This window comes from Haliotis asinina, chromosome 11 (assembly GCF_037392515.1).
Source record: "Haliotis asinina isolate JCU_RB_2024 chromosome 11, JCU_Hal_asi_v2, whole genome shotgun sequence".
In the NCBI taxonomy this organism is placed as follows: Eukaryota; Metazoa; Mollusca; class Gastropoda; order Lepetellida; family Haliotidae; genus Haliotis; species Haliotis asinina.
The window spans coordinates 24,309,430-24,335,894 of NC_090290.1; the positions used below are offsets into that span (position 1 = coordinate 24,309,430).

Consider the following 26,465-nt stretch of genomic DNA (forward strand, 5'->3'; position numbering starts at 1 on the left):
AGAACAACCATAAACCAAAGAAAAGAACAAGCACCGAAACAATGCAACCGAATTATACAACTGAAACACAAACAAATCAAACAACCAACCCACAAAAAACACGAAAATATCCTAACCAATCAATAAACACAACAATCAAATAAGTAAACATGCATAATCACAAACAAGCAAGGAAACAAACACACAAATAACTTACCAAGCAAACATGCTGTCAACCAAGTAAGCAGGTAAAGATCTACCAGTTGCCCAAAGTCGAGGTGGCTGACTAGGTTAAATGACTCAACACAATAAAGGTACTAGAATCTGTACTTTACTGAAAAAGTGCAATCTGAGATATAACATGTGTTACATTTGACCACCCTCTATATGGCAATGTGTATTCAAATAACATAGCATCAAACACCACAGTAAACAAGAAACTGGCCAACGAAATACCATATGATAGTAATATGTCACCAAACAACATAAAAAAACCATCAACAAACCAAATCCCTCAACCATCACAAAAATCCATGTAACCATAGAGGCGCGTGCACCAGAACAAAACTAAAACACAGAAAAGAAAACAAAAACAAACAAAGCAGAAAACTAAAACAGCCATTAATTAAGCGAAAAAAACAAGCAGCAGTCAAATGTACAACCAAATGACAATACCCTGAAAAAAAATAACAACTACAAGCAAACAAAAAACCAAAACAGCAGAAAAACATAAGCAAACAACAACAAAAATATAAATAAAACAACCAAATCCCTCAAATATTACAAAGAAACCCATGCAACCAAACAAACATACACCTATAGAAGAAAACATACACAATGAACCACACTATCAAACATATTAACAACCACATCAAGACAACATACAACTAACTTGACAATCTTCAAAAACCGAAAACATATACACACAAATTACAGTTCTCAGAGGCAACCAAACAAGTAATAACCGTTATACTACAGCAAAGAACTGGCCATACAACAAAACAAACAGAGCAACACACAAGCAAGCATAACCACCGAAAAAACAAACATACAAATATCGAAGACAGACAGTCATTTAAGCAAGAAAAAAAACAACAAAACACCCATTGAATATAAACAAACACCAATCAACAAAATAATCAAGGAACACAATGAAACTACAAAAACGTACAAATGAATAATAAGACAAAACAGTTAAAGAAACATGCGTTATTATTAAATTTACCACAAACTCAACAAACAGTGAAACCAAACCAATCAATGTACGAAACATGTTCAAGGAATCAACATGCAATGTACCTATAAAAAATATTGAAGAAACGAAAATTTAACGAACCTAGAAACAAGTAAACAAATCCACAAACAAACACTAACAAAATCCGATGATAGAACAAACCCATGCAATAAAAATAACAACAACGAAACGAACAGGAAAAACAACACGCCGCATCACCTAAAAAAACATGAAACAAATAAAAAAGATTAAACACAACCATCCAGCCAAAAATGCAACCAAGAAATCAAGCAAGAAACACAGTAAACTAAACATTCAAACCAAAAAAAGCAACCATCCAACCAATCACATGAAGTCAAGCAACCAAACCAAGTAAACACACAGAAAAACAAACAAAAATCGAAACAAATAAACAGACACCAAAGCAAACATGCAGTAAACGAGAACACAAAATTATACAGAACAGAACAACCAAAACAAGAAATAAAAAACAACAAATATTTTAAAGTGGAATTCAACTTTACATTCTCTGAGAATTCAGTTAGAGAGTAAATGTTTGCATTTCATCGATCTGACATTGAAATGTCATATATAACAAGTTTATATATTCCTCAAAGCACGAGAAGGCACAATACAACTTGTGTTGTAAAGTTTCAGGTGCTGCTTACAGGTTCGAACTCCACAATCAACCCGCGCCAACTGTGATCCATGGTTTGTCTGCACCAAATGAATACTCTTTGTTTTCATTAAACTGGACACCTGTATCGCCTGATCTGTAGGCATTTCTATCGTGATAAGCTGGCATGAATACTTTTAGAAAGTGGTGTTAACGTTATTCTTGTCAAAGGTATATCATTTAGCGACTTATCTCAGAAATATACGCCAAAGGATAAACCATGTCATATGTTGCGTACGTAGGAGAAATGGGCACCAGGGGTTTCTAAATACATCTTTAATTATATAGAATATGTCCAAAATTAAACATCCCAAATTATTTCAAAAGTACCATTGATTATTCAATTATGTAACAATAGGGGATGATATAGTTCTATACGTCGGTGGCGTAAATATCAATAATGGACCCTACGCATTTAAGTCTTCACACCTGTGGCGATAACAAACACGTATTTCTATCGCGTTTCTTATTCAAACAATCATCTTTCTTGTTCAAACAGCGACATTATTTGAACAAAAACGAATCAGATAAAACTATTTACACCTTTTCAAACACAGCAAGTATCAATGATAGTCTTTGGAGTTCCCATCATGACGTAATACCGCATACGATAAGGGGGATGACTAGTCAAGCATTGAAAACAAAGCTAGAGGGGTTCTTTACAGTTATCACAAGGCTTGGACATGGAGGTGCCTATTTATGGCTGTTTGAAACTCATTAACACCCAATCAGCAAGAATCAATACAATTTATTAAATAAACACCACTACGGTAGGAAGTGTGTCTGCCGGGTGTTCGATATAGATAACAAGGGGACGCATTTAATGAGATTTTAATTATGGCCTCAGGGCCGGTAATATTAGGATAGATAATCACGAGTAGGGAAATTCTTTTTCGTTTTTAGCGAAACATTTGCACCCTTTTCACCCAGGAGTGGTGGTCAGGTAGCCAAGCAGCTAAAGCGTTCGCTCGTCATCCCCAAGGTCCAGGTCCCCCATGGTTACAATGGGTGAAGCACATTACTGGTATCCCCCGCCATGGACATTGCCAAAAGCGGCGTAAAACTAAACTCACTCAAAAGTACAAACGAAATATGAATTGTATTTAACTGCGGGAATATCTTGGTGGGACGAAATATGTTCCTTTTTATCATATCGATTGTTTGTGAAGAATATCCTACCAACTGAGGCTTTCAGAAGTTATTTGAGGTGTCAACTAGGCCGTTGTGGCTGCGCAACATTTTGACTTCACAGAAGGCATGAGAGAAGGTTGCTTCAGCAGATCATATAATAAATATATGCTCTTGTGTCTTGTGTCTTGTGACTGTAAGACAACCTGATGATACCGGTACGATGTGTCCGCAAAAAAATGTGAAAAATAAGAATTACATGCATGTTGTCTCCGGGCTTTCAGTTGAAACGATGCTGTGATTTGACACCTGAAATTTAAACGACGCACACAAGACTACATACAAAGGTAGGTTCTAGACGTAAGCATAAATTCAATGCTGAGAAATGTGCCATGTTGTAAAAATTATGCTTATTATATCAAACTAATAAATTGAGCGCTTCCATAACAGACATTTCATGTTATATCAAGAACTATTATGGACGCTTCGAGGACAGACAAGCCTTGGAACTGTGTGGTGTTCACGTAAACACGCAGATATATTTCCTGGTTGTCAACTCACGATGTGTATGCAAACACGTCTGACAGTCTACGTAAATCGTGTTTTTTGCTTTCGTATCTGTTACTATTTTGTTCCACAAACAACCATGGGTATTGGCGTGTAAGAACAGCTTTGCTAAACAAATTCCTGCAGATACAGCGTACTTTGGGCAGGATGGAGGGAAAGGGGGTTGGATGTAGGGAAAGGAGGGTTACCGTTAAGGAGGTAGTGGGGAAAAGGGGTGGTGCATGGGAAGTAAGGTGGACGGAGGGTGGATGGAGGAGAAGGAGAGGAAAGGAAGGCTGGTGTGTAGAAGTAGGGTGGTGGAGGGGAAATAGAGGAAAGGAAGGATGGTGTAGAGGAAGAAGGATGTATGGAGGGAAATGAAGGCGCAGAAAGGGAAACAGGGTGGATGGAGGGGTAGGATAGTTGGTGTAGGCGAAGTAGGGTGGAAGGAAGGGAGAGTTGGTGTGGGGGATGTAGGCTGTGTAGAGGAGGAGAGTGGCTGGAAGGAACAGGGGTTGGTGGATGGAGGGGAAAGAGGGTTGGTGTGGATGGAGGAGAAGGAGGGTTTGTGTAAGGGAAGTTGGATGGACGTAAGGAAAGGAGGGTAGATGGTGGAGAAGTAGGGTTGAGGGAAGGGTAGGAGGATGGATGAGGTGGAGGATGATGGATTGAAGGAAAGGAGAGGAGGAGTAAAGTGGGATTGGTGTAGGGGAAGTAGTGCGGATGGAGGAGAAAGGGGGATTGGTGTAGGTGAAGTAAGATGGGTGGAGGGGAAGGAAGGTGGATGTAAGGATCGGGGGGTTTGTGTAATTAAGGTAGATGGAGGGGATAATATTTTTACTTTCAGAAACGCTTATCCAAAAGCACAAAATGTATGTCAAAACTTTTGTCAATTTCAGAAAGCTTTCGATTCTGTAGATAGAGAGAAACTGTGGTATAGGAGGGGGAAGGAGGGTTGGTATCGGCAAAGTAGGGTAGATGGGTGGATGGAGCGGAAGGAGGCTGGGAGGATGGGAAGGAGGGATAATAGAGAAAAAGGTGGTTGGATAGAGGGGAAGGAGAGACTGAAGAAGGGAAGTAAGCTGGTACCCCGAGGGGAGAGAAAGGGGGAAAGGAGGGTTTGTGTGTGCGAGGTTGGGTGGATGTTAGGGAAGTAGTGTTGTTGAGTGGGATGGTGGATGGTGGGGAAGGAGGGTTGGTGTGGGGAAAGTTAGGTGGATGGAGCGAAAGGAGGGTGGATGAATGGAATTGCAGGAGAAGGAGGGGAAAGGAGAGAATGGCGAGAGGTAGGACGCATGGAGGGGAAGTAGGGCGGATGGGAGAGCAGGAGAGCGGATTGAGAGGGAATAGGGTTAGTGCAGGAGAAGGAGGGTTCATGGAGGGGGGAGGATTGTTGTAGTAGGGAGGTACGGTGGCCAGAGGGCAAGGCGGGGTTGGGGTAGAGAGGAAGGGTGAGAAATGAGGGTTTGTGTGTGGAAAGACGTGTGACTGGAGGGGAAGGTGGTGGATGGAGGGGAAGGACTGTTGGTGTAGGGGAAAGTTGGATGGATGGAGCGGAAAGAAAGAGAAGGGGGATAAGAGTAAAGATGGAGGGAAAAGAGGGAAATGACGGATGATTCTTGGAGCTGGGGAAGTAGGGAGAATGGAGAAGAAAGAGGGTGGAAGGAGAGAAAGCGGAGTGGAAGGAGGAAAAGCAGAGGGGAAGGAGGGAACGCCTTTAGGAAGTTGGGTTGAGGGAGGTATAGGATGAAGGATGGGGGCAAAGGAGGGTGGATGGAGGAGGAAAGAGGCTGATTGGAGTGAAAATAGGAGAAAGGGTTGGCATAGGGTATAAAGGGTGGATGGAGAGATATGGAGTGAATGGAGGTAACGTAGAGTGAATGGTGGGGCGGCGGGTGGATGGAGGGGTGATAGGTTGATGGAGGTGAACTATGTATGGGTGATGGAGGGACGATAGGTAGACGAAGGACCCGTATGGAGTGTAAGGAAAGTAAAACGAGGGAACGTCAGGTAAACAGAGGGGAAGTAGGGTAGGTAAGGGGAATAGAGGGGACTTTGGCTGGATGGAAGGGACGTGAGAGGGTTGGAGGCTAACTGAGGTGAATGAAGGAGGCGTAAGGGATATTGGGTAAGTGGAGCGGGAAAAGGGTGTATCGAGGATGATGTTGGGTGTGTGGAGAGGAAGAAAGGATGGTTTAGGGGAAGTAGGGTGAATGGAGGAAAAGCAAGGTGGATGGATGGTGAAGTAGTGTGAATGGAGGGAACTTCGGATGATTGGAGGAGCAAGGGTGGGTGAAGGGGAAGAAGGGTAGATAGAGGAAAATTAAGGTGGATTAAGTGGACATAGGGTGAAATGGGTGAGGGGTGGGAAAGGGGGCGTAGAAGGAATGGAGAGGACGAAGGACAGATAGAGGATAATTAAGGTATATTGATGGGAACGTAGAGGGAATGGAGAGGACGAAGGGCAGATAGAGGACAATGAGAATAGACTGATGGGGACGTAGAGGGAATGGAGAGGACGAAGGACAGATAGAGGATAATTAAGGTATATTGATGGGAACGTAGAGGGAATGGAGAGGAGGAAGGACAGGTAGAGCATAATGAGAATAGACTGATGGGGACGTAGAGGGAATGGAGAGGACGAAGGACAGATAGAGGATAATAAGAGTAGACTGATGGGGACGTAGAGGGAATGGAGAGGACGAAGGGCAGATAGAGGATAATAAGAGTAGACTCATGGGGACGTAGAGGGAATGGAGAGGACGAAGGGCAGATAGAGGATAATAAGGGTAGACTGATGGGGACGTAGAGGGAATGGAGAGGACGAAGGGCAGATAGAGGATAAAAAGAGTAGACTGATGGGGACGTAGAGGGAATGGAGAGGACGAAGGGCAGATAGAGGATAACAAGAGTAGACTGATGGGGACGTAGAGGGAATGGAGAGGACGAAGGGCAGATAGAGGATAATAAGGGTAGACTGATGGGGACGTAGAGGGAATGGAGAGGACGAAGGACAGATAGAGGATAATAAGGGTAGACTGAAGGGGACGTAGAGGGAATGGGCAGGATCAAGGACAGATAGAGGATAAAAAGAGTAGACTGATGGGAACGTAGAGGGAATGGAGAGGACGAAGGGCAGATAGAGGATAATAAGAGTAGACTGATGGGAACGTAGAGGGAATGAAGAGGACGAAGGGCAGATAGAGGACAATAAGAGTAGACTGATGGGGACGTAGAGGGAATGGAGAGGACGAAGGGCAGATAGAGGATAATTAAGGTATATTGATGGGAACGTAGAGGGAATGGAGAGGACGAAGGACAGATAGAGGACAATGAGAATAGACTGATGGGACGTAGAGGGAATGGAGAGGACGAAGGGAGGATAGAGGACAATAAGAGTAGACTGATGGGGACGTAGAGGGAATGGAGAGGACGAAGGACGGATAGAGGATAATTAAGGTATATTGATGGGAACGTAGAGGGAATGGAGAGGACGAAGGACAGATAGAGGATAATAAGAGTAGACTGATGGGGACGTAGAGGGAATCGTGACGACAAAGGACAGATAGAGGAAAATAAGGGTAGATTGAGGTTGACGTAGGGTGAATGGAGAGGACGAAGGGCAGATAGAGGATAACATGGGTAGACTGATGGGGACGTAGAGGGAATGGAGAGGACGAAGGGCAGATAGAGGATAATAAGGGTAGACTGATGGGAGCGTAGAGGGAATGGAGAGGACGAAGGGCAGATAGAAGATAATAAGGGTAGATTGAGGTTGACGTAGGGTGAATGGAGAGGACGAAGGGCAGATAGAGGATAATAAGGGTAGACTGATGGGGAGGTGGAGGGAATGGAGAGGACGAAGGGCAGATAGAGGATAATAAGGGTAGACTGATGGGGACGTAGAGGGAATGGAGAGGACGAAGGACAGATAGACGATAATAAGGGTAGATTGAGGTTGACGTAGGGTGAATGGAGAGCACGAAGGGCAGATAGAGGATGATTAGGGTAGACTGATGGGGACGTAGAGGGAATGCAGAGGACGAAGGGCAGATAGAGGATAATAAGGGTAGACTGATGGGGACGTAGAGGGAATGGAGAGGACGAAGGGCAGATAGAGGATAATTAAGCTATATTGGTGGGAACGTAGAGGCAATGAAGAGGACGAAGTGCAGATAGAGGATAATAAGGGTAGACTGATGGGGACGTAGAGGGAATGCAGAGGACGAAGGGCAGATAGAGGATAATAAGGGTAGACTGATGGGAACGTAGAGGGAATGGAGAGGACGAAGGACAGATAGAGGATAATAAGAGTAGACTGATGGGGACGTAGAGGGAATGCAGAGGACGAAGGGCAGATAGAGGATAATAAGGGTAGACTGATGGGAACGTAGAGGGAATGGAGAGGACGAAGGGCAGATAGAGGGTAATAAGAGTGGACTGATGGGGACGTAGAGGGAATGGAGAGGGCGAAGGACAGATAGAGGATAATAAGAGTAGACTGATGGGGACGTAGAGGGAATGGTGACGCCAAAGGACAGATAGAGGAAAATAAGGGTAGACTGATGGGGACGTAGAGGGAATGGAGAGGACGAAGGGCAGATAGAGGATAATAAGGGCAGACTGATCTGAGCGTAGAGGGAATGGAGAGGACGAAGGGCAGATAGAGGATAACAAGGGTAGATTGAGGTTGACGTAGGGTGAATGGAGAGGACGAAGGGCAGATAGAGGATAATAAGGGTAGACTGATGGGGAGGTGGAGGGAATGGAGAGGACGAAGGGCAGATAGAGGATAATGAGGGTAGACTGATGGGGACGTAGAGGGAATGGAGAGGACGAAGGACAGATAGAGGATAATAAGGGTAGATTGAGGTTGACGTAGGGTGAATGGAGAGCACGAAGGGCAGATAAAAGGATAATTAGGGTAGACTGATGGGGACGTAGAGGGAATGCAGAGGACGAAGGGCAGATAGAGGATAGTAAGGGTAGACTGATGGGGACGTAGAGGGAATGGAGAGGAGGAAGGGCAGATAGAGGATAATTAAGGTATATTGGTGGGAACGTAGAGGCAATGGAGAGGACGAAATGCAGATAGAGGATAATAAGGGTAGACTGATGGGGACGTAGAGGGAATGCAGAGGACGAAGGGCAGATAGAGGATAATTAAGATATGTTGATGGGGACGTGGAGGGAATGGAGAGGACGAAGGACGGATAGAGGATAATTAAGGTATATTTATGGGAACGTAGAGGGAATGGAGAGGACGAAGGACAGATAGAGGATAATAAGGCTAGACAGATGGGAACGTGAAGGGAATGGTGAGGACGAAGGACAGATAGAGGAAAATAGGGGTAGATTGAGGTTGACGTAGGGTGAATGGAGAGGACGAAGGGTAGATAGAGGATAATAAGGGTAGACTGATGGGGACGTAGAGGGAATGGAGAGGACGAAGGGCAGATAGAGGATAATAAGGGTAGACTGATGGGAGCGTAGAGGGAATGGAGAGGACGAAGGGCAGATAGAGGGTAGTAAGACTGGACTGATGGGGACGTAGAGGGAATGGAGAGGACGAAGGGCAGATAGAGGATAATAAGAACAGACTGATGGGAACGTAGAGGGAATGGAGAGGACGAAGGGCAGATAGAGGATGATAAGAGTAGACTGATGGAGACGTAGAGGGAATGCAGAGGACAAAGAGCAGATAGAGGATAATAAGAATAGACTGATGGGGACGTAGAGGGAATGGAGAGGGCGAAGGGCAGATAGAGGATAATTAAGGTATGTTGATGGGGACGTAGAGGGAATGGAGAGGACGAAGGGCAGATAGAGGATGATAAGAGTAGACTGATGGAGACGTAGAGGGAATGCAGAGGACAAAGGGCAGATAGAGGATAATAAGAATAGACTAATGGGGACGTAGAGGGAATGGAGAGGGCGAAGGGCAGATAGAGGATAATTAAGGTATGTTGATGGGGACGTAGAGGGAATGGAGAGGACGAAGGACGGATAGAGGATAATAAGGGTAGACTGATGGGGACGTAGAGGGAATGGAGAGGACGAAGGGCAGATAGAGGATAATAAGGGCAGACTGATCTGAGCGTAGGGTGAATGGAGAGGACGAAGGGCAGATAGAGGATAATAAGGGTAGACTGATGGGGAGGTGGAGGGAATGGAGAGGACGAAGGGCAGATAGAGGATAATGAGGGTAGACTGATGGGGACGTAGAGGGAATGGAGAGGACGAAGGACAGATAGAGGATAATAAGGGTAGATTGAGGTTGACGTAGGGTGAATGGAGAGCACGAAGGGCAGATAAAAGGATAATTAGGGTAGACTGATGGGGACGTAGAGGGAATGCAGAGGACGAAGGGCAGATAGAGGATAGTAAGGGTAGACTGATGGGGACGTAGAGGGAATGGAGAGGAGGAAGGGCAGATAGAGGATAATTAAGGTATATTGGTGGGAACGTAGAGGCAATGAAGAGGACGAAATGCAGATAGAGGATAATAAGGGTAGACTGATGGGGACGTAGAGGGAATGCAGAGGACGAAGGGCAGATAGAGGATAATTAAGACATGTTGATGGGGACGTAGAGGGAATGGAGAGGACGAAGGACGGATAGAGGATAATTAAGGTATATTTATGGGAACGTAGAGGGAATGGAGAGGACGAAGGACAGATAGAGGATAATAAGGCTAGACAGATGGGAACGTGAAGGGAATGGTGAGGACGAAGGACAGATAGAGGAAAACAAGGGTAGATTGAGGTTGACGTAGGGTGAATGGAGAGGACGAAGGGTAGATAGAGGATAATAAGGGTAGACTGATGGGGACGTAGAGGGAATGGAGAGGACGAAGGGCAGATAGAGGATAATAAGGGTAGACTGATGGGAGCGTAGAGGGAATGGAGAGGACGAAGGGCAGATAGAGGGTAGTAAGACTGGACTGATGGGGACGTAGAGGGAATGGAGAGGACGAAGGGCAGATAGAGGATAATAAGAACAGACTGATGGGAACGTAGAGGGAATGGAGAGGACGAAGGGCAGATAGAGGATGATAAGAGTAGACTGATGGAGACGTAGAGGGAATGCAGAGGACAAAGAGCAGATAGAGGATTATAAGAATAGACTGATGGGGACGTAGAGGGAATGGAGAGGGCGAAGGGCAGATAGAGGATAATTAAGGTATGTTGATGGGGACGTAGAGGGAATGGAGAGGACGAAGGGCAGATAGAGGATGATAAGAGTAGACTGATGGAGACGTAGAGGGAATGCAGAGGACAAAGGGCAGATAGAGGATAATAAGAATAGACTAATGGGGACGTAGAGGGAATGGAGAGGGCGAAGGGCAGATAGAGGATAATTAAGGTATGTTGATGGGGACGTAGAGGGAATGGAGAGGACGAAGGACGGATAGAGGATAATAAGGGTAGACTGATGGGGACGTAGAGGGAATGGAGAGGACGAAGGGCAGATAGAGGATAATATGGGTAGACTGATGGGAACGTAGAGGGAATGGAGGGGACGAAGGGCAGATAGAGGATAATAAGGGTGGACTGATCGGAACGTAGAGGGAATGGAGAGGACGAAGGACAGATAGAGGATAATAAGGGTAGACTGAATTTGACGTAGGGTGAATGGAGAGGACGAAGGGCAGATAGAGGATAATTAAGGTATATTGATGGGAACGTAGTGGCAATGCAGAGGACGAAGGGCAGATAGAGGATAATAAGGGTAGACTGATGGGGACGTAGAGGGAATGCATAGGACGAAGGGCAGATAAAGGATAATAAGAATAGACTGATGGGGACGTAGAGGGAATGGAGAGGGCGAAGGGCAGATAGAGGATAATTAAGGTATGTTGATGGGGACGTAGAGGGAATGGAGAGGACGAAGGACGGATAGAGGATAATAAGGGTAGACTGATGGGGACGTAGAGGGAATGGAGAGGACGAAGGGCAGATAGAGGATAATAAGGGCAGACTGATCTGAGCGTAGAGGGAATGGAGAGGACGAAGGGCAGATAGAGGATAACAAGGGTAGATTGAGGTTGACGTAGGGTGAATGGAGAGGACGAAGGGCAGATAGAGGATAATAAGGGTAGACTGATGGGGAGGTGGAGGGAATGGAGAGGACGAAGGGCAGATAGAGGATAATGAGGGTAGACTGATGGGGACGTAGAGGGAATGGAGAGGACGAAGGACAGATAGAGGATAATAAGGGTAGATTGAGGTTGACGTAGGGTGAATGGAGAGCACGAAGGGCAGATAAAAGGATAATTAGGGTAGACTGATGGGGACGTAGAGGGAATGCAGAGGACGAAGGGCAGATAGAGGATAGTAAGGGTAGACTGATGGGGACGTAGAGGGAATGGAGAGGAGGAAGGGCAGATAGAGGATAATTAAGGTATATTGGTGGGAACGTAGAGGCAATGAAGAGGACGAAATGCAGATAGAGGATAATAAGGGTAGACTGATGGGGACGTAGAGGGAATGCAGAGGACGAAGGGCAGATAGAGGATAATTAAGACATGTTGATGGGGACGTAGAGGGAATGGAGAGGACGAAGGACGGATAGAGGATAATTAAGGTATATTTATGGGAACGTAGAGGGAATGGAGAGGACGAAGGACAGATAGAGGATAATAAGGCTAGACAGATGGGAACGTGAAGGGAATGGTGAGGACGAAGGGCAGATAGAGGAAAACAAGGGTAGATTGAGGTTGACGTAGGGTGAATGGAGAGGACGAAGGGTAGATAGAGGATAATAAGGGTAGACTGATGGGGACGTAGAGGGAATGGAGAGGACGAAGGGCAGATAGAGGATAATAAGGGTAGACTGATGGGAGCGTAGAGGGAATGGAGAGGACGAAGGGCAGATAGAGGGTAGTAAGACTGGACTGATGGGGACGTAGAGGGAATGGAGAGGACGAAGGGCAGATAGAGGATAATAAGAACAGACTGATGGGAACGTAGAGGGAATGGAGAGGACGAAGGGCAGATAGAGGATGATAAGAGTAGACTGATGGAGACGTAGAGGGAATGCAGAGGACAAAGAGCAGATAGAGGATTATAAGAATAGACTGATGGGGACGTAGAGGGAATGGAGAGGGCGAAGGGCAGATAGAGGATAATTAAGGTATGTTGATGGGGACGTAGAGGGAATGGAGAGGACGAAGGGCAGATAGAGGATGATAAGAGTAGACTGATGGAGACGTAGAGGGAATGCAGAGGACAAAGGGCAGATAGAGGATAATAAGAATAGACTAATGGGGACGTAGAGGGAATGGAGAGGGCGAAGGGCAGATAGAGGATAATTAAGGTATGTTGATGGGGACGTAGAGGGAATGGAGAGGACGAAGGACGGATAGAGGATAATAAGGGTAGACTGATGGGGACGTAGAGGGAATGGAGAGGACGAAGGGCAGATAGAGGATAATATGGGTAGACTGATGGGAACGTAGAGGGAATGGAGGGGACGAAGGGCAGATAGAGGATAATAAGGGTGGACTGATCGGAACGTAGAGGGAATGGAGAGGACGAAGGACAGATAGAGGATAATAAGGGTAGACTGAATTTGACGTAGGGTGAATGGAGAGGACGAAGGGCAGATAGAGGATAATTAAGGTATATTGATGGGAACGTAGTGGCAATGCAGAGGACGAAGGGCAGATAGAGGATAATAAGGGTAGACTGATGGGGACGTAGAGGGAATGCAGAGGACGAAGGGCAGATAAAGGATAATAAGAATAGACTGATGGGGACGTAGAGGGAATGGAGAGGGCGAAGGGCAGATAGAGGATAATTAAGGTATGTTGATGGGGACGTAGAGGGAATGGAGAGGACGAAGGGCAGATAGAGGATAATAAGGGTAGACTGATGGGGACGTAGAGGGAATGGAGAGGACGAAGGACAGATAGAGGATAATAAGGGTAGACTGAGGTTGACGTAGGGTGAATGGAGAGGACGAAGGGCAGATAGAGGATAATTAAGGTATATTGATGGGAACGTAGTGGCAATGCAGAGGACGAAGGGCAGATAGAGGATAATAAGGGTAGTCTGATGGGGACGTAGAGGGAATGCAGAGGACGAAGGGCAGATAGAGGATAAAAAGAATAGACTGATGGGGACGTAGAGGGAATGGAGAGGGCGAAGGGCAGATAGAGGATAGTTAAGGTATGTTGATGGGGACGTAGAGGGAATGGAGAGGACGAAGGACGGATAGAGGATAATTAAGGTATATTGATGGGAACGTAGAGGGAATGGAGAGGACGAAGGACAGATAGAGGATAATATGGCTAGACTGATGGGGAAGTAGAGGGAATGGTGAGGACGAAGGACAGATAGAGGAAAATAAGGGTAGATTGAGGTTGACGTAGGGTGAATGGAGAGGACGAAGGGCAGATAGAGGATAAAAATGGTAGACTGATGGGGACGTAGAAGGAATGGAGAGGACGAAGGACAGATAGAGTATAATGAGAATAGACTGATGGGGACGTAGAGGGAATGGAGAGGACGAAGGACAGATAGAGGATAATAAGAGTAGACTGATGGGGACGTAGAGGGAATGGAGAGGACGAAGGGCAGATAGAGGATAAAAAGAGTAGACTGATGGGGACGTACAGGGAATGGACAGGACGAAGGACAGATAGAGGATAGTAAGAGTAGACTGATGGTAACGTAGAGGGAATGGAGAGGACGAAGGGCAGATAGAGGATAATAAGAATAGACTGATGGTAACGTAGAGGGAATGGAGAGGACGAAGGGCAGATAGAGGATAATAAGAGTAGACTGATGTTGACGTAGAGGGAATGGAGAGGACGAAGGGCAGATAGAGGATAATAAGAATAGACTGATGGGGACGTAGAGGGAATGGAGAGGACGAAGGGCAGATAGAGGATAATAAGGGTAGACTGATGGGAGCGTAGAGGGAATGGAAAGGGCGAAGGGCAGATAGAGGGTAATAAGAGTAGACTGATGGGGACGTAGAGGGAATGCAGAGGACGAAGGACAGATAGAGGATAATAAGGGTAGATTGAGGTTGACGTAGGGTGAATGGAGAGGACGAAGGGCAGATAGAGGATAATAAGGGTAGACTGATGGGGACGCAGAGGGAATGGCTAGGACGAAGGACAGATAGAGGATAATAAGGGTAGATTGAGGTTGACGTAGGGTGAATGGAGAGGACGAAGGGCAGATAGAGGATAATAAGGGTAGACTGATGGGGACGTAGAGGGAATGGAGAGGACGAAGGGCAGATAGAGGATAATAAGGTTAGACTGATGGGAACGTAGAGGGAATGGAGAGGACGAAGGGCAGATAGAGGGTAATAAAACTGGACTGATGGGGACGTAGAGGGAATGCAGAGGACGAAGGGCAGATAGAGGATAATAAGAATAGACTGATGGAAACGTAGAGGGAATGGAGAGGACGAAGGGCAGATAGAGAATGATAAGAGTAGACTGATGGAGACGTAGAGGGAATGCAGAGGACAAAGGGCAGATAGAGGATAATAAGAATAGACTGATGGGGACATAGGGGGAATGGAGAGGGCGAAGGGCAGATAGAGGATAATTAAGGTATGTTGATGGGAACGTAGAGGCAATGAAGAGGACGAAGGGCAGATAGAGGATAATAAGGGTAGACTGATGGGGACGTAGAGGGAATGCAGAGGACGAAGGGCAGATAGAGGATGACAAGGTTAGACTGATGGGAACGTAGAGGGAATGGAGAGGACGAAGGGCAGATAGAGGGTAATAAGACTGGACTGATGGGGACGTAGAGGGAATGCAGAGGACGAAGGGCAGATAGAGGATAATAAGAATAGACTGATGGAAACGTAGAGGGAATGGAGAGGACGAAGGGCAGATAGATAGTGATAAGAGTAGACTGATGGAGACGTAGAGGGAATGCAGAGGACAAAGGGCAGATAGAGGATAATAAGAATAGACTGATGGGGACGTAGGGGGAATGGAGAGGGCGAAAGGCAGATAGAGGGTAGTTAAGGTATGTTGATGGGGACGTAGAGGGAATGGAGAGGACGAAGGACGGATAGAGGATAATAAGGTTAGACTGATGGGAACGTAGATTGAATGGAGAGGACGAAGGGCAGATAGAGGATAGTAAGTGTAGACTGATGGGGACGTAGAGGGAATGGAGAGGACGAAGGAGAGATAGAGGATAATAAGGGTAGATTGAGGTTGACGTAGGGTGAATGGAGAGGACGAAGGGCAGATAGAGGATAATAAGGGTAGACTGATGGGGACGTAGAGGGAATGGAGAGGACGAAGGACAGATAGAGGATAATAAGGGTAGACTGATGGGAACGTAGAGGGAATGGAGAGGACGAAGGGCAGATAGATGATAATTAAGGTATATTGATGGGGACGTAGAGGGAATGGAGAGGAGGAAGGGCAGATAGAGGATAATAAGTGTAGACTGATGGGGACGTAGGGAGAGTGGAGAGGACGAAGGGGAGATAGAGGATAATAAGAGTAGAATGAGGTTGACGTAGGGAGAATGGAGAGGACGAAGGGCAGATAGAGGATAATAAGGGTAGATTGAGGTTGACCTAGGGAGAATGGAGAGGACGAAGGGCAGAAAGAGGATAATAAGGGTCGATCGAGGTTGACGTAGGGTGAATGGGGGGGACGTGGAGAGAATGGAGAGGACGCAGGGTGGATGGGACGGACGCAAGGAGGATAGAGGATAATTAAGGTAGATTTAGGGGGATGGAGGTTGAATGGAATGGACGCAGAAGGAATGGAATGGACGTAGGGTAAATGGAAGGGACGCAAAAGGAGTGGAATGATGTAGGGTAAATGGGAGGGACGAAGAGGGAAAAGGAATGACGTAGGGTAAATGGAAGGGGCGAAGAGTGAATGGAAAGACGTAGGGTAAATGGAAGGGACGAAGAGGGAATGGAATGACGTAGGGTAAATTAAAGGGACGAAGAGGGAATGGAGGCGACGAAGGAGGGGGGCTATGGTGGATGGTTGGTAAGGTAGTTGGAGTGTGACGCAGAGTGGATGGAGGGTGATGTAGGCAGTGCAGAGGGAATGGGTAGTTAAAGATGTTGCATACGAAATATGAAAATATCTAGAAACTGCTAAATTTGGTATCATTTTGTAGAAATGTGTGCCCTGTACACAGATAGTAAGTCCTACGGAGATAGTAAGTCCTACGTAGGAGATAGTAAGTCCTACGTAGGAGATAGTGACACCAAACTTTTTTTTCATCGTGGTCCTAATACGCTTCCGTAGCCCTGAATCTAAATATGCAATAAAAATAGCAAGTCACTGAAGCGTTTGTTTGACAAGTGGCGCCCCCATGTAGCACCGTCTGTAAAAAGTAATCTCAATAAAAGTTCTCTTAAAAGCAAATATTATTTATTGTTTACTTGTATTATTCACCATGCATTTTTCCATAAAGGTACTTCAGAATTGATATGAAATAAAGCAGGAACATCAATTTTCAAGACAGCAGGTAGGCTTTCACGCATTAATTAACCTTTTAAAAAACAGGATATTTTTAAAAAAAGATGATTCATTACTGAAAATTATTTTTGCATGAACAAGATTTTTTTAGAAAATAAATTCTTTTTTAATAAATTCACACTAGATTAATATATTTTTTAAAAACGAATAAGCTCCAATTAAAACAGCATACCCAAATTAAATCTAATTTAAATTAAAGGTGATGGAGGGGGACATAGTATGAATGGCGAGTAAGTGAGGGGGGTGGATGGAGGGGACATAGGTGAGATGGTACCATACTCAGATGACAACTTGGGCATTGATCTGAATGGTGGCAGTTGTGTTGTGCACGTTTATCTAGACATATTCCCAGTACATCTTTTATGGGATGAACCTGAACAGAGACCCGGCACCTGCAACTTGGGCTAAGAAACAATCATACCCACGTTAATGCCATCAATGTGCATGGTGGACAGAAATGTTTATACAAATTATTTCACAGACATTTCGATTCAAACCAACACCTCATCAGTTCCCTTATTTGTTTCGTAAGCAGTATAGCAATGGCGATTCTTAGTTTACATATTTTCACTTGAGAATGCATTGAAAATGCGGTAACTAGAACTAAAATGTTATAATCCCTCATAAAAATCTTCAGCAGTAAAAAAGTATTTCTGAACCATGTGCTGCTAAGAACTCATAAATAACAAATCCGTTCTGGATACTGGTGTTGTCAGTGTTCATCACAGTTTTTACCAGATACGCAAAGAGTAGTTGTTAGGTATGATTATGGTTCCTGTTGAGAGGACTGTGGCGTCGTCTATTCACTAAGAGAGACCCACCTTTTTTTTTGTTCAGATCAGGAATATTTACCAGGTATCGACGTTTGTCTAGGGTGTATGTGACAAAAGTTGATCAGTATGTAATAGTGATGACAGAAATGAGTATTTGGTAAGTAAATGAAACCATGCCAGTCGGCCTATGTAAGAATTCTTTTCAATACATTGACCAGTAATGAGTCCATGTGATATCGTTTGATGAATGACCAGTAATGAGTGTCATCATGGTTTGTCTGATCCAGGCTAGATTACCTTCTATGGATTGCGTGATCCAGGCTAAAGGCTTGATTATCACCCATGGTTTGTCTGATCCAGGTTGGATTATCTTACATGGTTTGTCTGATCCAGGTTAAATTACCGTACAAGGCTGGGTTACCTTACATGATCTGCCTGGTCCAGGCTTGATTATTTTACATGGTTTGTCTTATTCAGGTTGGGTTATCTTACATGGTTTGTCCTGCCCAGGTTGGATTATCTTACATGGTGTGCATGAGCCAAATACTGGATTATCTTACATCTTTTTTTCTGATACAGGCTGGTTTATCTTACTTGGTTTGCACAAACCAGGTTGCAATACCTTACATGGTTTCTCTGATCGAGGCTGGGTTATCTTACATGGTCTGTAAGGTCCGTGTTGGGTTATCTTACATGGTTTGGCGATCCAGGTTGGATTACCTTACATGGTTTGTCTGTTCCAGGTTGGATTACCTTACATGGTTTGTCTGATCCAGGTTGGTTTATCTTACATGGTTTGTCTGATCCAGGTTGGATTATCCTACATGGTTTGTCTAAAAGAGGCTGGATTATCTTACAAGATTTGTTTGGTCCATGATTGATTATCTCACATGGTTTGTCTGAAAGAGGCTGGATTACCTTACATGGTTTGTCTGATCCAGGTTGGTTTATCTTACATGGTTTGTCTGATCCAGGTTGGATTACCTTACATGGTTTGTCTGAAAGAGGCTGGATTATCTTACATGGTTTGTCTGATCCAGGTTGGATTATCCTATATGGTTTGTCTGAAAGAGGCTGGATTATCTTATATGATCTGTTTGGTCCATGATTGATTAACTCACATGGTTTGTCTGATCCAGGCTGCATTATCTTACATGGTTTGTCTGATCCAGGTTAGTTTATCTTACATGGTTTGTCTGATCCAGGCTGGATTACCTTACATGGTTTGTCTGAAAGAGGCTGGATTATTTTACATGCTTGCTCTGATCCAGGTTGGATTATCCTACATGGTTTGTCTGAAAGAGGCTGGATTATCTTATATGATCTGTTTGGTCCATGATTGATTAACTCACATGGTTTGTCTGATCCAGGTTGGATTATCCTACATGGTTTGTCTGAAAGAGGCTGGATGATCTTATATGATCTGTTTGGTCCATCATTGATTAACTCACATGGTTTGTCTGATCCAGGCTGGATTATCTTACATGGTTTGTCTGATCCAGGTTGGTTTACCTTACATGGTTTGTCTGATCCAGGCTGGATTACCTTACATGGTTTGTCTGAAAGAGGCTGGATTGTCTTACATGGTTTGTCTGATCCAAGTTGGATTATCCTACATGGTTTGTCTGAAAGAGGCTGGATTATCTTATATGATTTTTTTGGTCCATGATTGATTAACTCACATGGTTTGTCTGATCCAGGCTGGATTATCTTACATGGTTTGCACGGTCCAGGTTGGATTACCTTACCTGGCTTGTCTGATCCAATCAAGATTATCTTACATGGATTGTTTGATCCAGTCTGAATTACAGTATATGGTTGTCAGGTCCAGGCTGTATTACTTTACTTACTATGGGATGCATTACCATACACGTTGCCATGATACCATTGTCAGGTAATCATTACTTCATTCACTCACTCACTGGTTTGTGAACAGCAAGTATGTTCCATCTATCTGTTGCTAAACTCAGAGGATCATCCAAGGCTTTACATGCAACAACTGTCTACTGGTTGAGAGAAAAAAAAGCGTTCTACATTCTACTCCCTTTAGAGGAATCATTTCTCACTTTGACAGTCTAGCTGAAATGTTATCTTTATCTAAGCAAATATTAGAATTACATCTCAGTGGACATATCTTATATTGTCACAATGTTGTGAGCATTACGAATGTGACATAACATACGTTTGACCCATACTCCTCTAATGCTGTAGATAAAGCATTAACTACTCATTCATTCTCATGAAATTCATGACTTAACCTTACTTGCTCTTTTCATGGTGCACTACCTTAACCAATCACACAATCCAAATTCATTTATTAAAATATAACATAACTATGACTTAGACTGCAAAGAAATATTTTATTGTGAAAACAATGTAAACATAACTTTGAAAACAAAAACAGGTTAAAGTAATTCAAAAACATTCTAAATAAACGGCCTCCGACCTCCCCTTACAGCCGTCCCTACCCACACTTTTGAGATGCACATACAAAATCTGTCACTTATGTAGGAGAGTAGTTGGGAGAAGTGCTAAGACAGTATAAGACAGGAGAGAGTAGTATGGTAGGCAGAAGAAGAGTACCATGGTAGGTGATATAAAACAAGAGAGGGTAGGATAATAGGGAGAACAATATGACAGAAGAGAGTTACAAGAAGTAAACAGTAACCTATCTGAAAGGTGAGCAAAGAGACACTATGGTAGTGATGACAATGCACAATAAGGTTGTGAAGAAGAGCACAGAAGAGCACACAATAAGATATTGTAGGTTGATTTAGTGATTTAGTGGATGGATAGTAAGGTTATCAGAATTTAGAATATGAAAATGGCTGAGAACCGCCAATCTTGTCAAATAGCACTGGAATTAGTAGACACAGAAAAACAGCACCTATGGTGTTTGGTGCGTGTGTGCGTGTGTGTGTGCGTGTGTGTGTGTGCATGTGTGGGTGTGTGCATGAGTGTGTGTGTGTGTGAGAGAGAGAGATGAGGGGAGGGCATGGGATGCCACCATGTTGTGTACAGCAGACAGTTAGAGAGAAAGACAGTAAGAGAGTACAAGTGAGAAGCACAGGTACACCATGTTTTGAACAGCAAACATACATGAACGAGAGAGAGAGAGAGACAAAGAGAGGGACAGGCAGAGAGTACAAGGTGATCGCACAAGGAAAACCACCATGTTTTGTACAGCAAACATGTATGATGAAAGACATGTGGAATATCTAATATAAACACCCACTTAACTATACACTTATCTATACTTACCTGTCCCCTGCACCTTACTGCATTTAGAAGAAGTCCCCGGTGAGAGACCCCGATGAGAGACTGGTGCTGTACTCAGCCAGGAGAGCTTCCAGGTCCTCCAGGGTATCCTGGGGCTCCTCCAGTCTTGCTTGTTTCACAGCTTGGGGCACCTCGTTGTTGTCATCTGGGCACTTCCTCTTGCGTGAGGGCTGGGGCTCAGTGCTTGGCTCAGAAGTGGGTTTCCTCTTTTTCCTTAAAATAAGTTTAGTAAGATACAGATATTCCACATCATATTCATCATCAGAGTTGGGTTCTGCTCTGGCAACTGTCTTGTCTGGATTTACACTTACTTTAGCAACAGTGACATCCCCTGACTTAGCACTTTCTGATTCTGAAACAACCTTATCCTTTACATTCTTAACAGGGGCAGACAAAGTCTTGCAACCTGTACTGGGCAAGACAGACTTTGGTTTTAAATAAGCACGATCAGCAGTCTTTAGCTGTTCACCAAAACTATGCTTAGTTGAGGGCTTAATGATACCATGATCACCCAAGGGCTTAGTGATACGGTTTCCCAGGGTTCTGCTCTGGGGTTTGATGTGCTTAGCCCCAAGAGGCTGAGGCACAAAGAAGGGCTTTCTCTCAGGCTGGTTCTTCCTCACTTTCTCCTTAGGAGTGCGAGGCTTTGGCTGGGGTTTGGGTCGGAATTTCTGAGGCTTGCGCTTGCAGGGCCTGAGCTCAGGTTTTCGCTTTGGCAGGATAGGGGTCTTGGATGTGGCTTTGGGCTCGCTTGCTTTAGATACAGACATGGACTGGGGAAGTGGTCTGGGTAGGTCAAGTGGGGGCAGGACACAGGAGAAATCCTGATGAGGGATACAGTCAATGTAACACATTCTATACTGTGATGAAAGAAGGACATCACGTTTATAGAATCAAATTCTGAGATCATCAACATAACAATGACCATGCATACCTCTGGCCTTATCTGGTGCAGGTCAAGCTGAGAACTGGGCAGACTGGTGCCACTGATGCCAGGAGATGGAGGCTGGGGGACTGTCGGCTGGACCACAGAACTCACTGCAGGCTGGACTGTAGTAAGCAGGGAGGTACCATGCACAGAGGGCTGAACTCCAGGCTGCAGGAATGTTGGCTGTAGGTAACCAGCTGGTATCCAGAGAGTGTTGCTGTCTAGCAGGCATCTGGTCCCATCTCCCATCACAACTGTAGGCAGGCCAGGACTCAGGCAGGGCAAAGGAACTGTTCAAAATGAGAATATTTAATAACACTCAAGAGTATATTATTTCACTAATTTTCCTACAAGATTCAAGACAAGTATCAAATATTTAAGGGAATATTGTTTCACTTCTAAAAATGTTGGAAAACCAAATCTTGGTTTAGGTTGGAAACATGTCTCTCGTTTCAAACATGTCTCTCGTTTTATTTTTGTTGTACAAAATTCAAAACAAGTAGCAAAATGCTCTGGTTTAAATGAATAACATGTATCCCTTGAATGCTACATAGACACATAAATATCATAACACATTCTGTATCATGATTGAAACCTTGAAACTACTTTGTGCCTTGATAGGAGTTTGTTATGTATAGATACAAATATAAATTAGCAGACTGATACGATGTAAGTATATCGCAGTTTACAGTTTACAAAACGGACGAATTCACTGTGATACTGACTCACTAATACAACAACAATAACACAACAATAAATACAACAATAATACTGACAACACTAACCACCGTAATGACCATTTCCTGTGAAGGAGGAAATGTTCCCTCAACATGTACAGCTGAACGTCATTGTGTATCGTACTGAGATATATGTAGGGGTAAATCTCACAATGAAGTGTAGTGTTACAGATCGTACTACAGAGACTAATGAAAACTTTTTGCCTCATCACATACGCCTTTTTGAAATTCAGACTTCCGAGTAATTTCACACACGCCACATAATGACGTGAATCGGGAGTACGTAGTGTCCAAAAACGACATTTACGATGTAGTCAATTTTGGAAGATCACTTTCAGGACTTTCGATTTGCCTGAGATCATATGGTGTCAAGAACCGGAAAATGTCCCCTCGGAATTCAAAATTCTGACCTGTATTTGTGATACATTTTGAACTTTATTTGACTTCAAAGTTAATGTCCAAGAGCAAGGACAATGTGGGATGTTCGTTTAGCACACAAAATTCGCCTCGAAAGCTTCCGTAAAAACGTAGAAACTTTTGTAAAGTGAGGAACCCGCAAAGCGTAACTCCAAATATTGCAGTCTACCCTTTTCATAAAGTCACTGATCGTGGGGCAGGTTGGGTCGCAGAGTGTACATCTGAACGTCAATTTGTATCCGAATTAAGATATCTCATTATGACACTGTGTCAGGATAAATCTCACAACGAAGAGATGTTGCAGACATGCCTCTCTGGCTAAAGAAATCACTTTTCCTTCATCACAAATCATGCAAATGCCTACCTCCTGTACCGCGATTCATGATTTTCTCCAACTCGACAACTCGCACGTCCTCTCAAAATCGAAAAACTTTCCACAAAAATCGCAAAATGTTCTCCAGTGCAAACTGTCAAAATGGCTGACACACAGGGATGAGACGTTGTCATGACGCCAGTTTCTGATTACACTGCGCATGTATGAACTTTCTACATGTCTGAACTTCCGTCTATCGAAATTACCTACAAATCATCACGTAATATAACAAAGTACTTGGGAAAATGTAAGACGTCAGTTTGCATAATAAGGTCGTGTCCACTTTCAAGAGGCGCTACTCTCACATATAGTACAAACTAATGAGAGTTACTCCCCTCCATTATATTTTTACTATCGCTTTTGTAACTTCCACTGAGGGGGTCTCTGTTGTCTGACACTCATCCTCTCATTTATGATTCAATATAAAAAGGCAGAAAACGTGTACATGTACATTTTAACAATAGTAGTTTTACCATTTATGTGTCAGGGTCAACGTATCCTGATGAATTGTCTTGGAAAAGCAACAATGAAACAATGAAATGAAAAATTGCCCCCAAATGTTTACAGTTCGGTTGCAGCTGTGATCACAAAAAGACCCAAAATATCATTTAAAGTTAACGGGCTATTTTTGCGTTCATATCCAGCACGTGTATCATGTCTTTGCTTATGCCTTAGATAGAGATGTCACACATGCATAAAACCTGAGTATCCCAAATTGTAAGAAACTATGAAATGAGAAAGGACATTATACACACACACACACACACACACTTTTTTATATAGATAGATAGATAGATAGATAGAAATATATAGATATACATCTATAGATAGATAGATAGATAGATAGATAGATAGATAGATAGATTCCCACGTTCTCTTGATTGTGCAGATGTATGTTTTACTGATGTTTGTCTATTATATTGATAGATGGATAGATAGATAGATAGATAGATAGATAGATAGATAGATAGATAGATTCCCATGTTCTCTTGATTGTGCAGATGTATGTTTTAGTGATGTTTCTCAATTATTAACGGAGTAATTTCTATGTCTTCAAATGTAATGACACCGCTTTTGTGGCTTGTGTTATGTAAACAGGTGAAAAAGACGATATTATCAGGCTGATTAGTATACATGTCACCTAATTTCCATTCAAGGAGGACACTCTCAGTGTGTCAGTCAGAATTCAAGCTTCATTTGACATATCATGAACTGGAATATGCAAATAATTACCTGAGCAGGTAAACAATCAAACAGTTTTACTCTTATCTTCATGTGGACAACAAGCGTTTGGCATGTACATGAAAACATTGTTTTAGAAATACTTTCAAACTTATTGTCAAGATCGGGCCGTTCTTTGTTCATTGTATGGGAGTATTTTCTTTTTCATTACTATACAATGAAAGAACAACAAAAATCAGAATGATGTTGCACAGACCTGAACAAAAGAGGACATGGGTTGGTTTATATTTTTGGCAGATTCTTGCAGAAATATAGTTAACAGTTAGATATACTGTCATCATAATATTATTTTTGGATATGTAAATTGATTATGGTATAGAAAAAAACAAGACGAGTGTATCGTTGAAAGTTTGTGACAGACGCTGTCTGTCGAATCATCAGACAATACTGTCTATAAAATAATCTAAAAACATTCCATGGCCTAAGACAATTCCTTATATTAATAAATACATGTAGGTGTACTACATTTTTTACAAATTAATATTTTTCTTAAAGTAATATAGCCAATTGTACTAACGGAAGTAAATGACATTGCTGTTCACAAAATTGTTTATGTGAAAGTACAATATTACTGTTCGTAATTGTTACTACAATTTCATGTCCAACGGAGTTAAATTACCGATTTTGTTAAAGATGCATAATAAAATACATGATCGATGATGAAATGAATGATCCATGACAATTATATGTCCGTTGGTTTTGTCTTGTTTTATTTTCTGTGTGAACATGATCTTGTCTGAAACCAGTGGCGTGGTGACGATTCTTGGTAATTTTCGAATATTCACGAACATTCCCGAATCGCTTAGAACGAACTTCGTTTACAACGAACTGAAAACAACAGTCCCTTTGAGTTCGTTATAAACGAATATTACTGCATGTACATTTTACAGTTTTTGTCTTCTAACACTTGTGCAAAGGTTGGTGTACTACCTTAAACATTATCTAAAAGAGAGCATAACATGCACAATAATATTGATGCTGTAAGAAACAGGATAAGATGATTGTGTTTACTTCTGTTTAACCGACCTTCACCTCAAAGATATCACCAAATATGTACAACAATGTTGACGTATCATGACATCACAGCCAGTGACAGAGTTTTCACAACGTGTGTTACTGACATCTGTACGCACGATTTTGTAAGCTATAATTCCTTGATTCAGAGATCGTTTGTACATAAATTTGTGTTGTAAGTAATTAGGACCATTTAGGGAACTATTTGCGCATTGTTGCTTGTTTTTGTTCTTATTTTATTTTTACTGTAACTAAGAGAAGAAGTCAGAAATGTCTTAGTTAGACCGCTGCCAGTGTGCGTAATTTTGCTTCAAACATAGCGTCAGGCAACTGGAAACACTGCCGATTTTATTTAATTGATCAAGTCATTGTATCCTAACTATTCTTACTTTCATATTTCGTCCTCCATCCATGAACTGTATAAACGTTTTGAGCTAATACATGAAACAAATGGAAGAATGAATGTAAGAAACTTTTAGGAAATGCCTCACAGTAAACAGGCGCATTCTGCGATGTTTCATTTGATATCATGTCGAAACTTGGTATTGGTGACAAAGAATACTTGTTATTTCTTTCTAAAGTGTATGAAAGATTCACGGATGTGTTTGTCGCACTTGAGGGTGGAATATACGTGCTGTTAGAGGCGT

The 26,465-nt window shown here is 43.3% G+C and overlaps 1 protein-coding gene across 1 annotated transcript; it reads right to left on the bottom strand.

The window, feature by feature from the left end:
* Window positions 1-21,112: 21,112 nt before the first annotated feature.
* LOC137256568 (immunoglobulin A1 protease-like) lies at window positions 21,113-23,581 on the bottom strand. The gene is made up of 3 exons (XM_067794433.1): window positions 23,554-23,581; window positions 22,042-22,325; window positions 21,113-21,931 (listed from the first exon to the last, which is right to left on the bottom strand). Exons 1-3 carry the CDS (start codon window positions 23,570-23,572, stop codon window positions 21,113-21,115), a joined length of 1,122 nt encoding a protein of 373 aa, XP_067650534.1. The 5' UTR covers window positions 23,573-23,581.
* Between the last annotated feature and the right edge of the window lie 2,884 nt (window positions 23,582-26,465).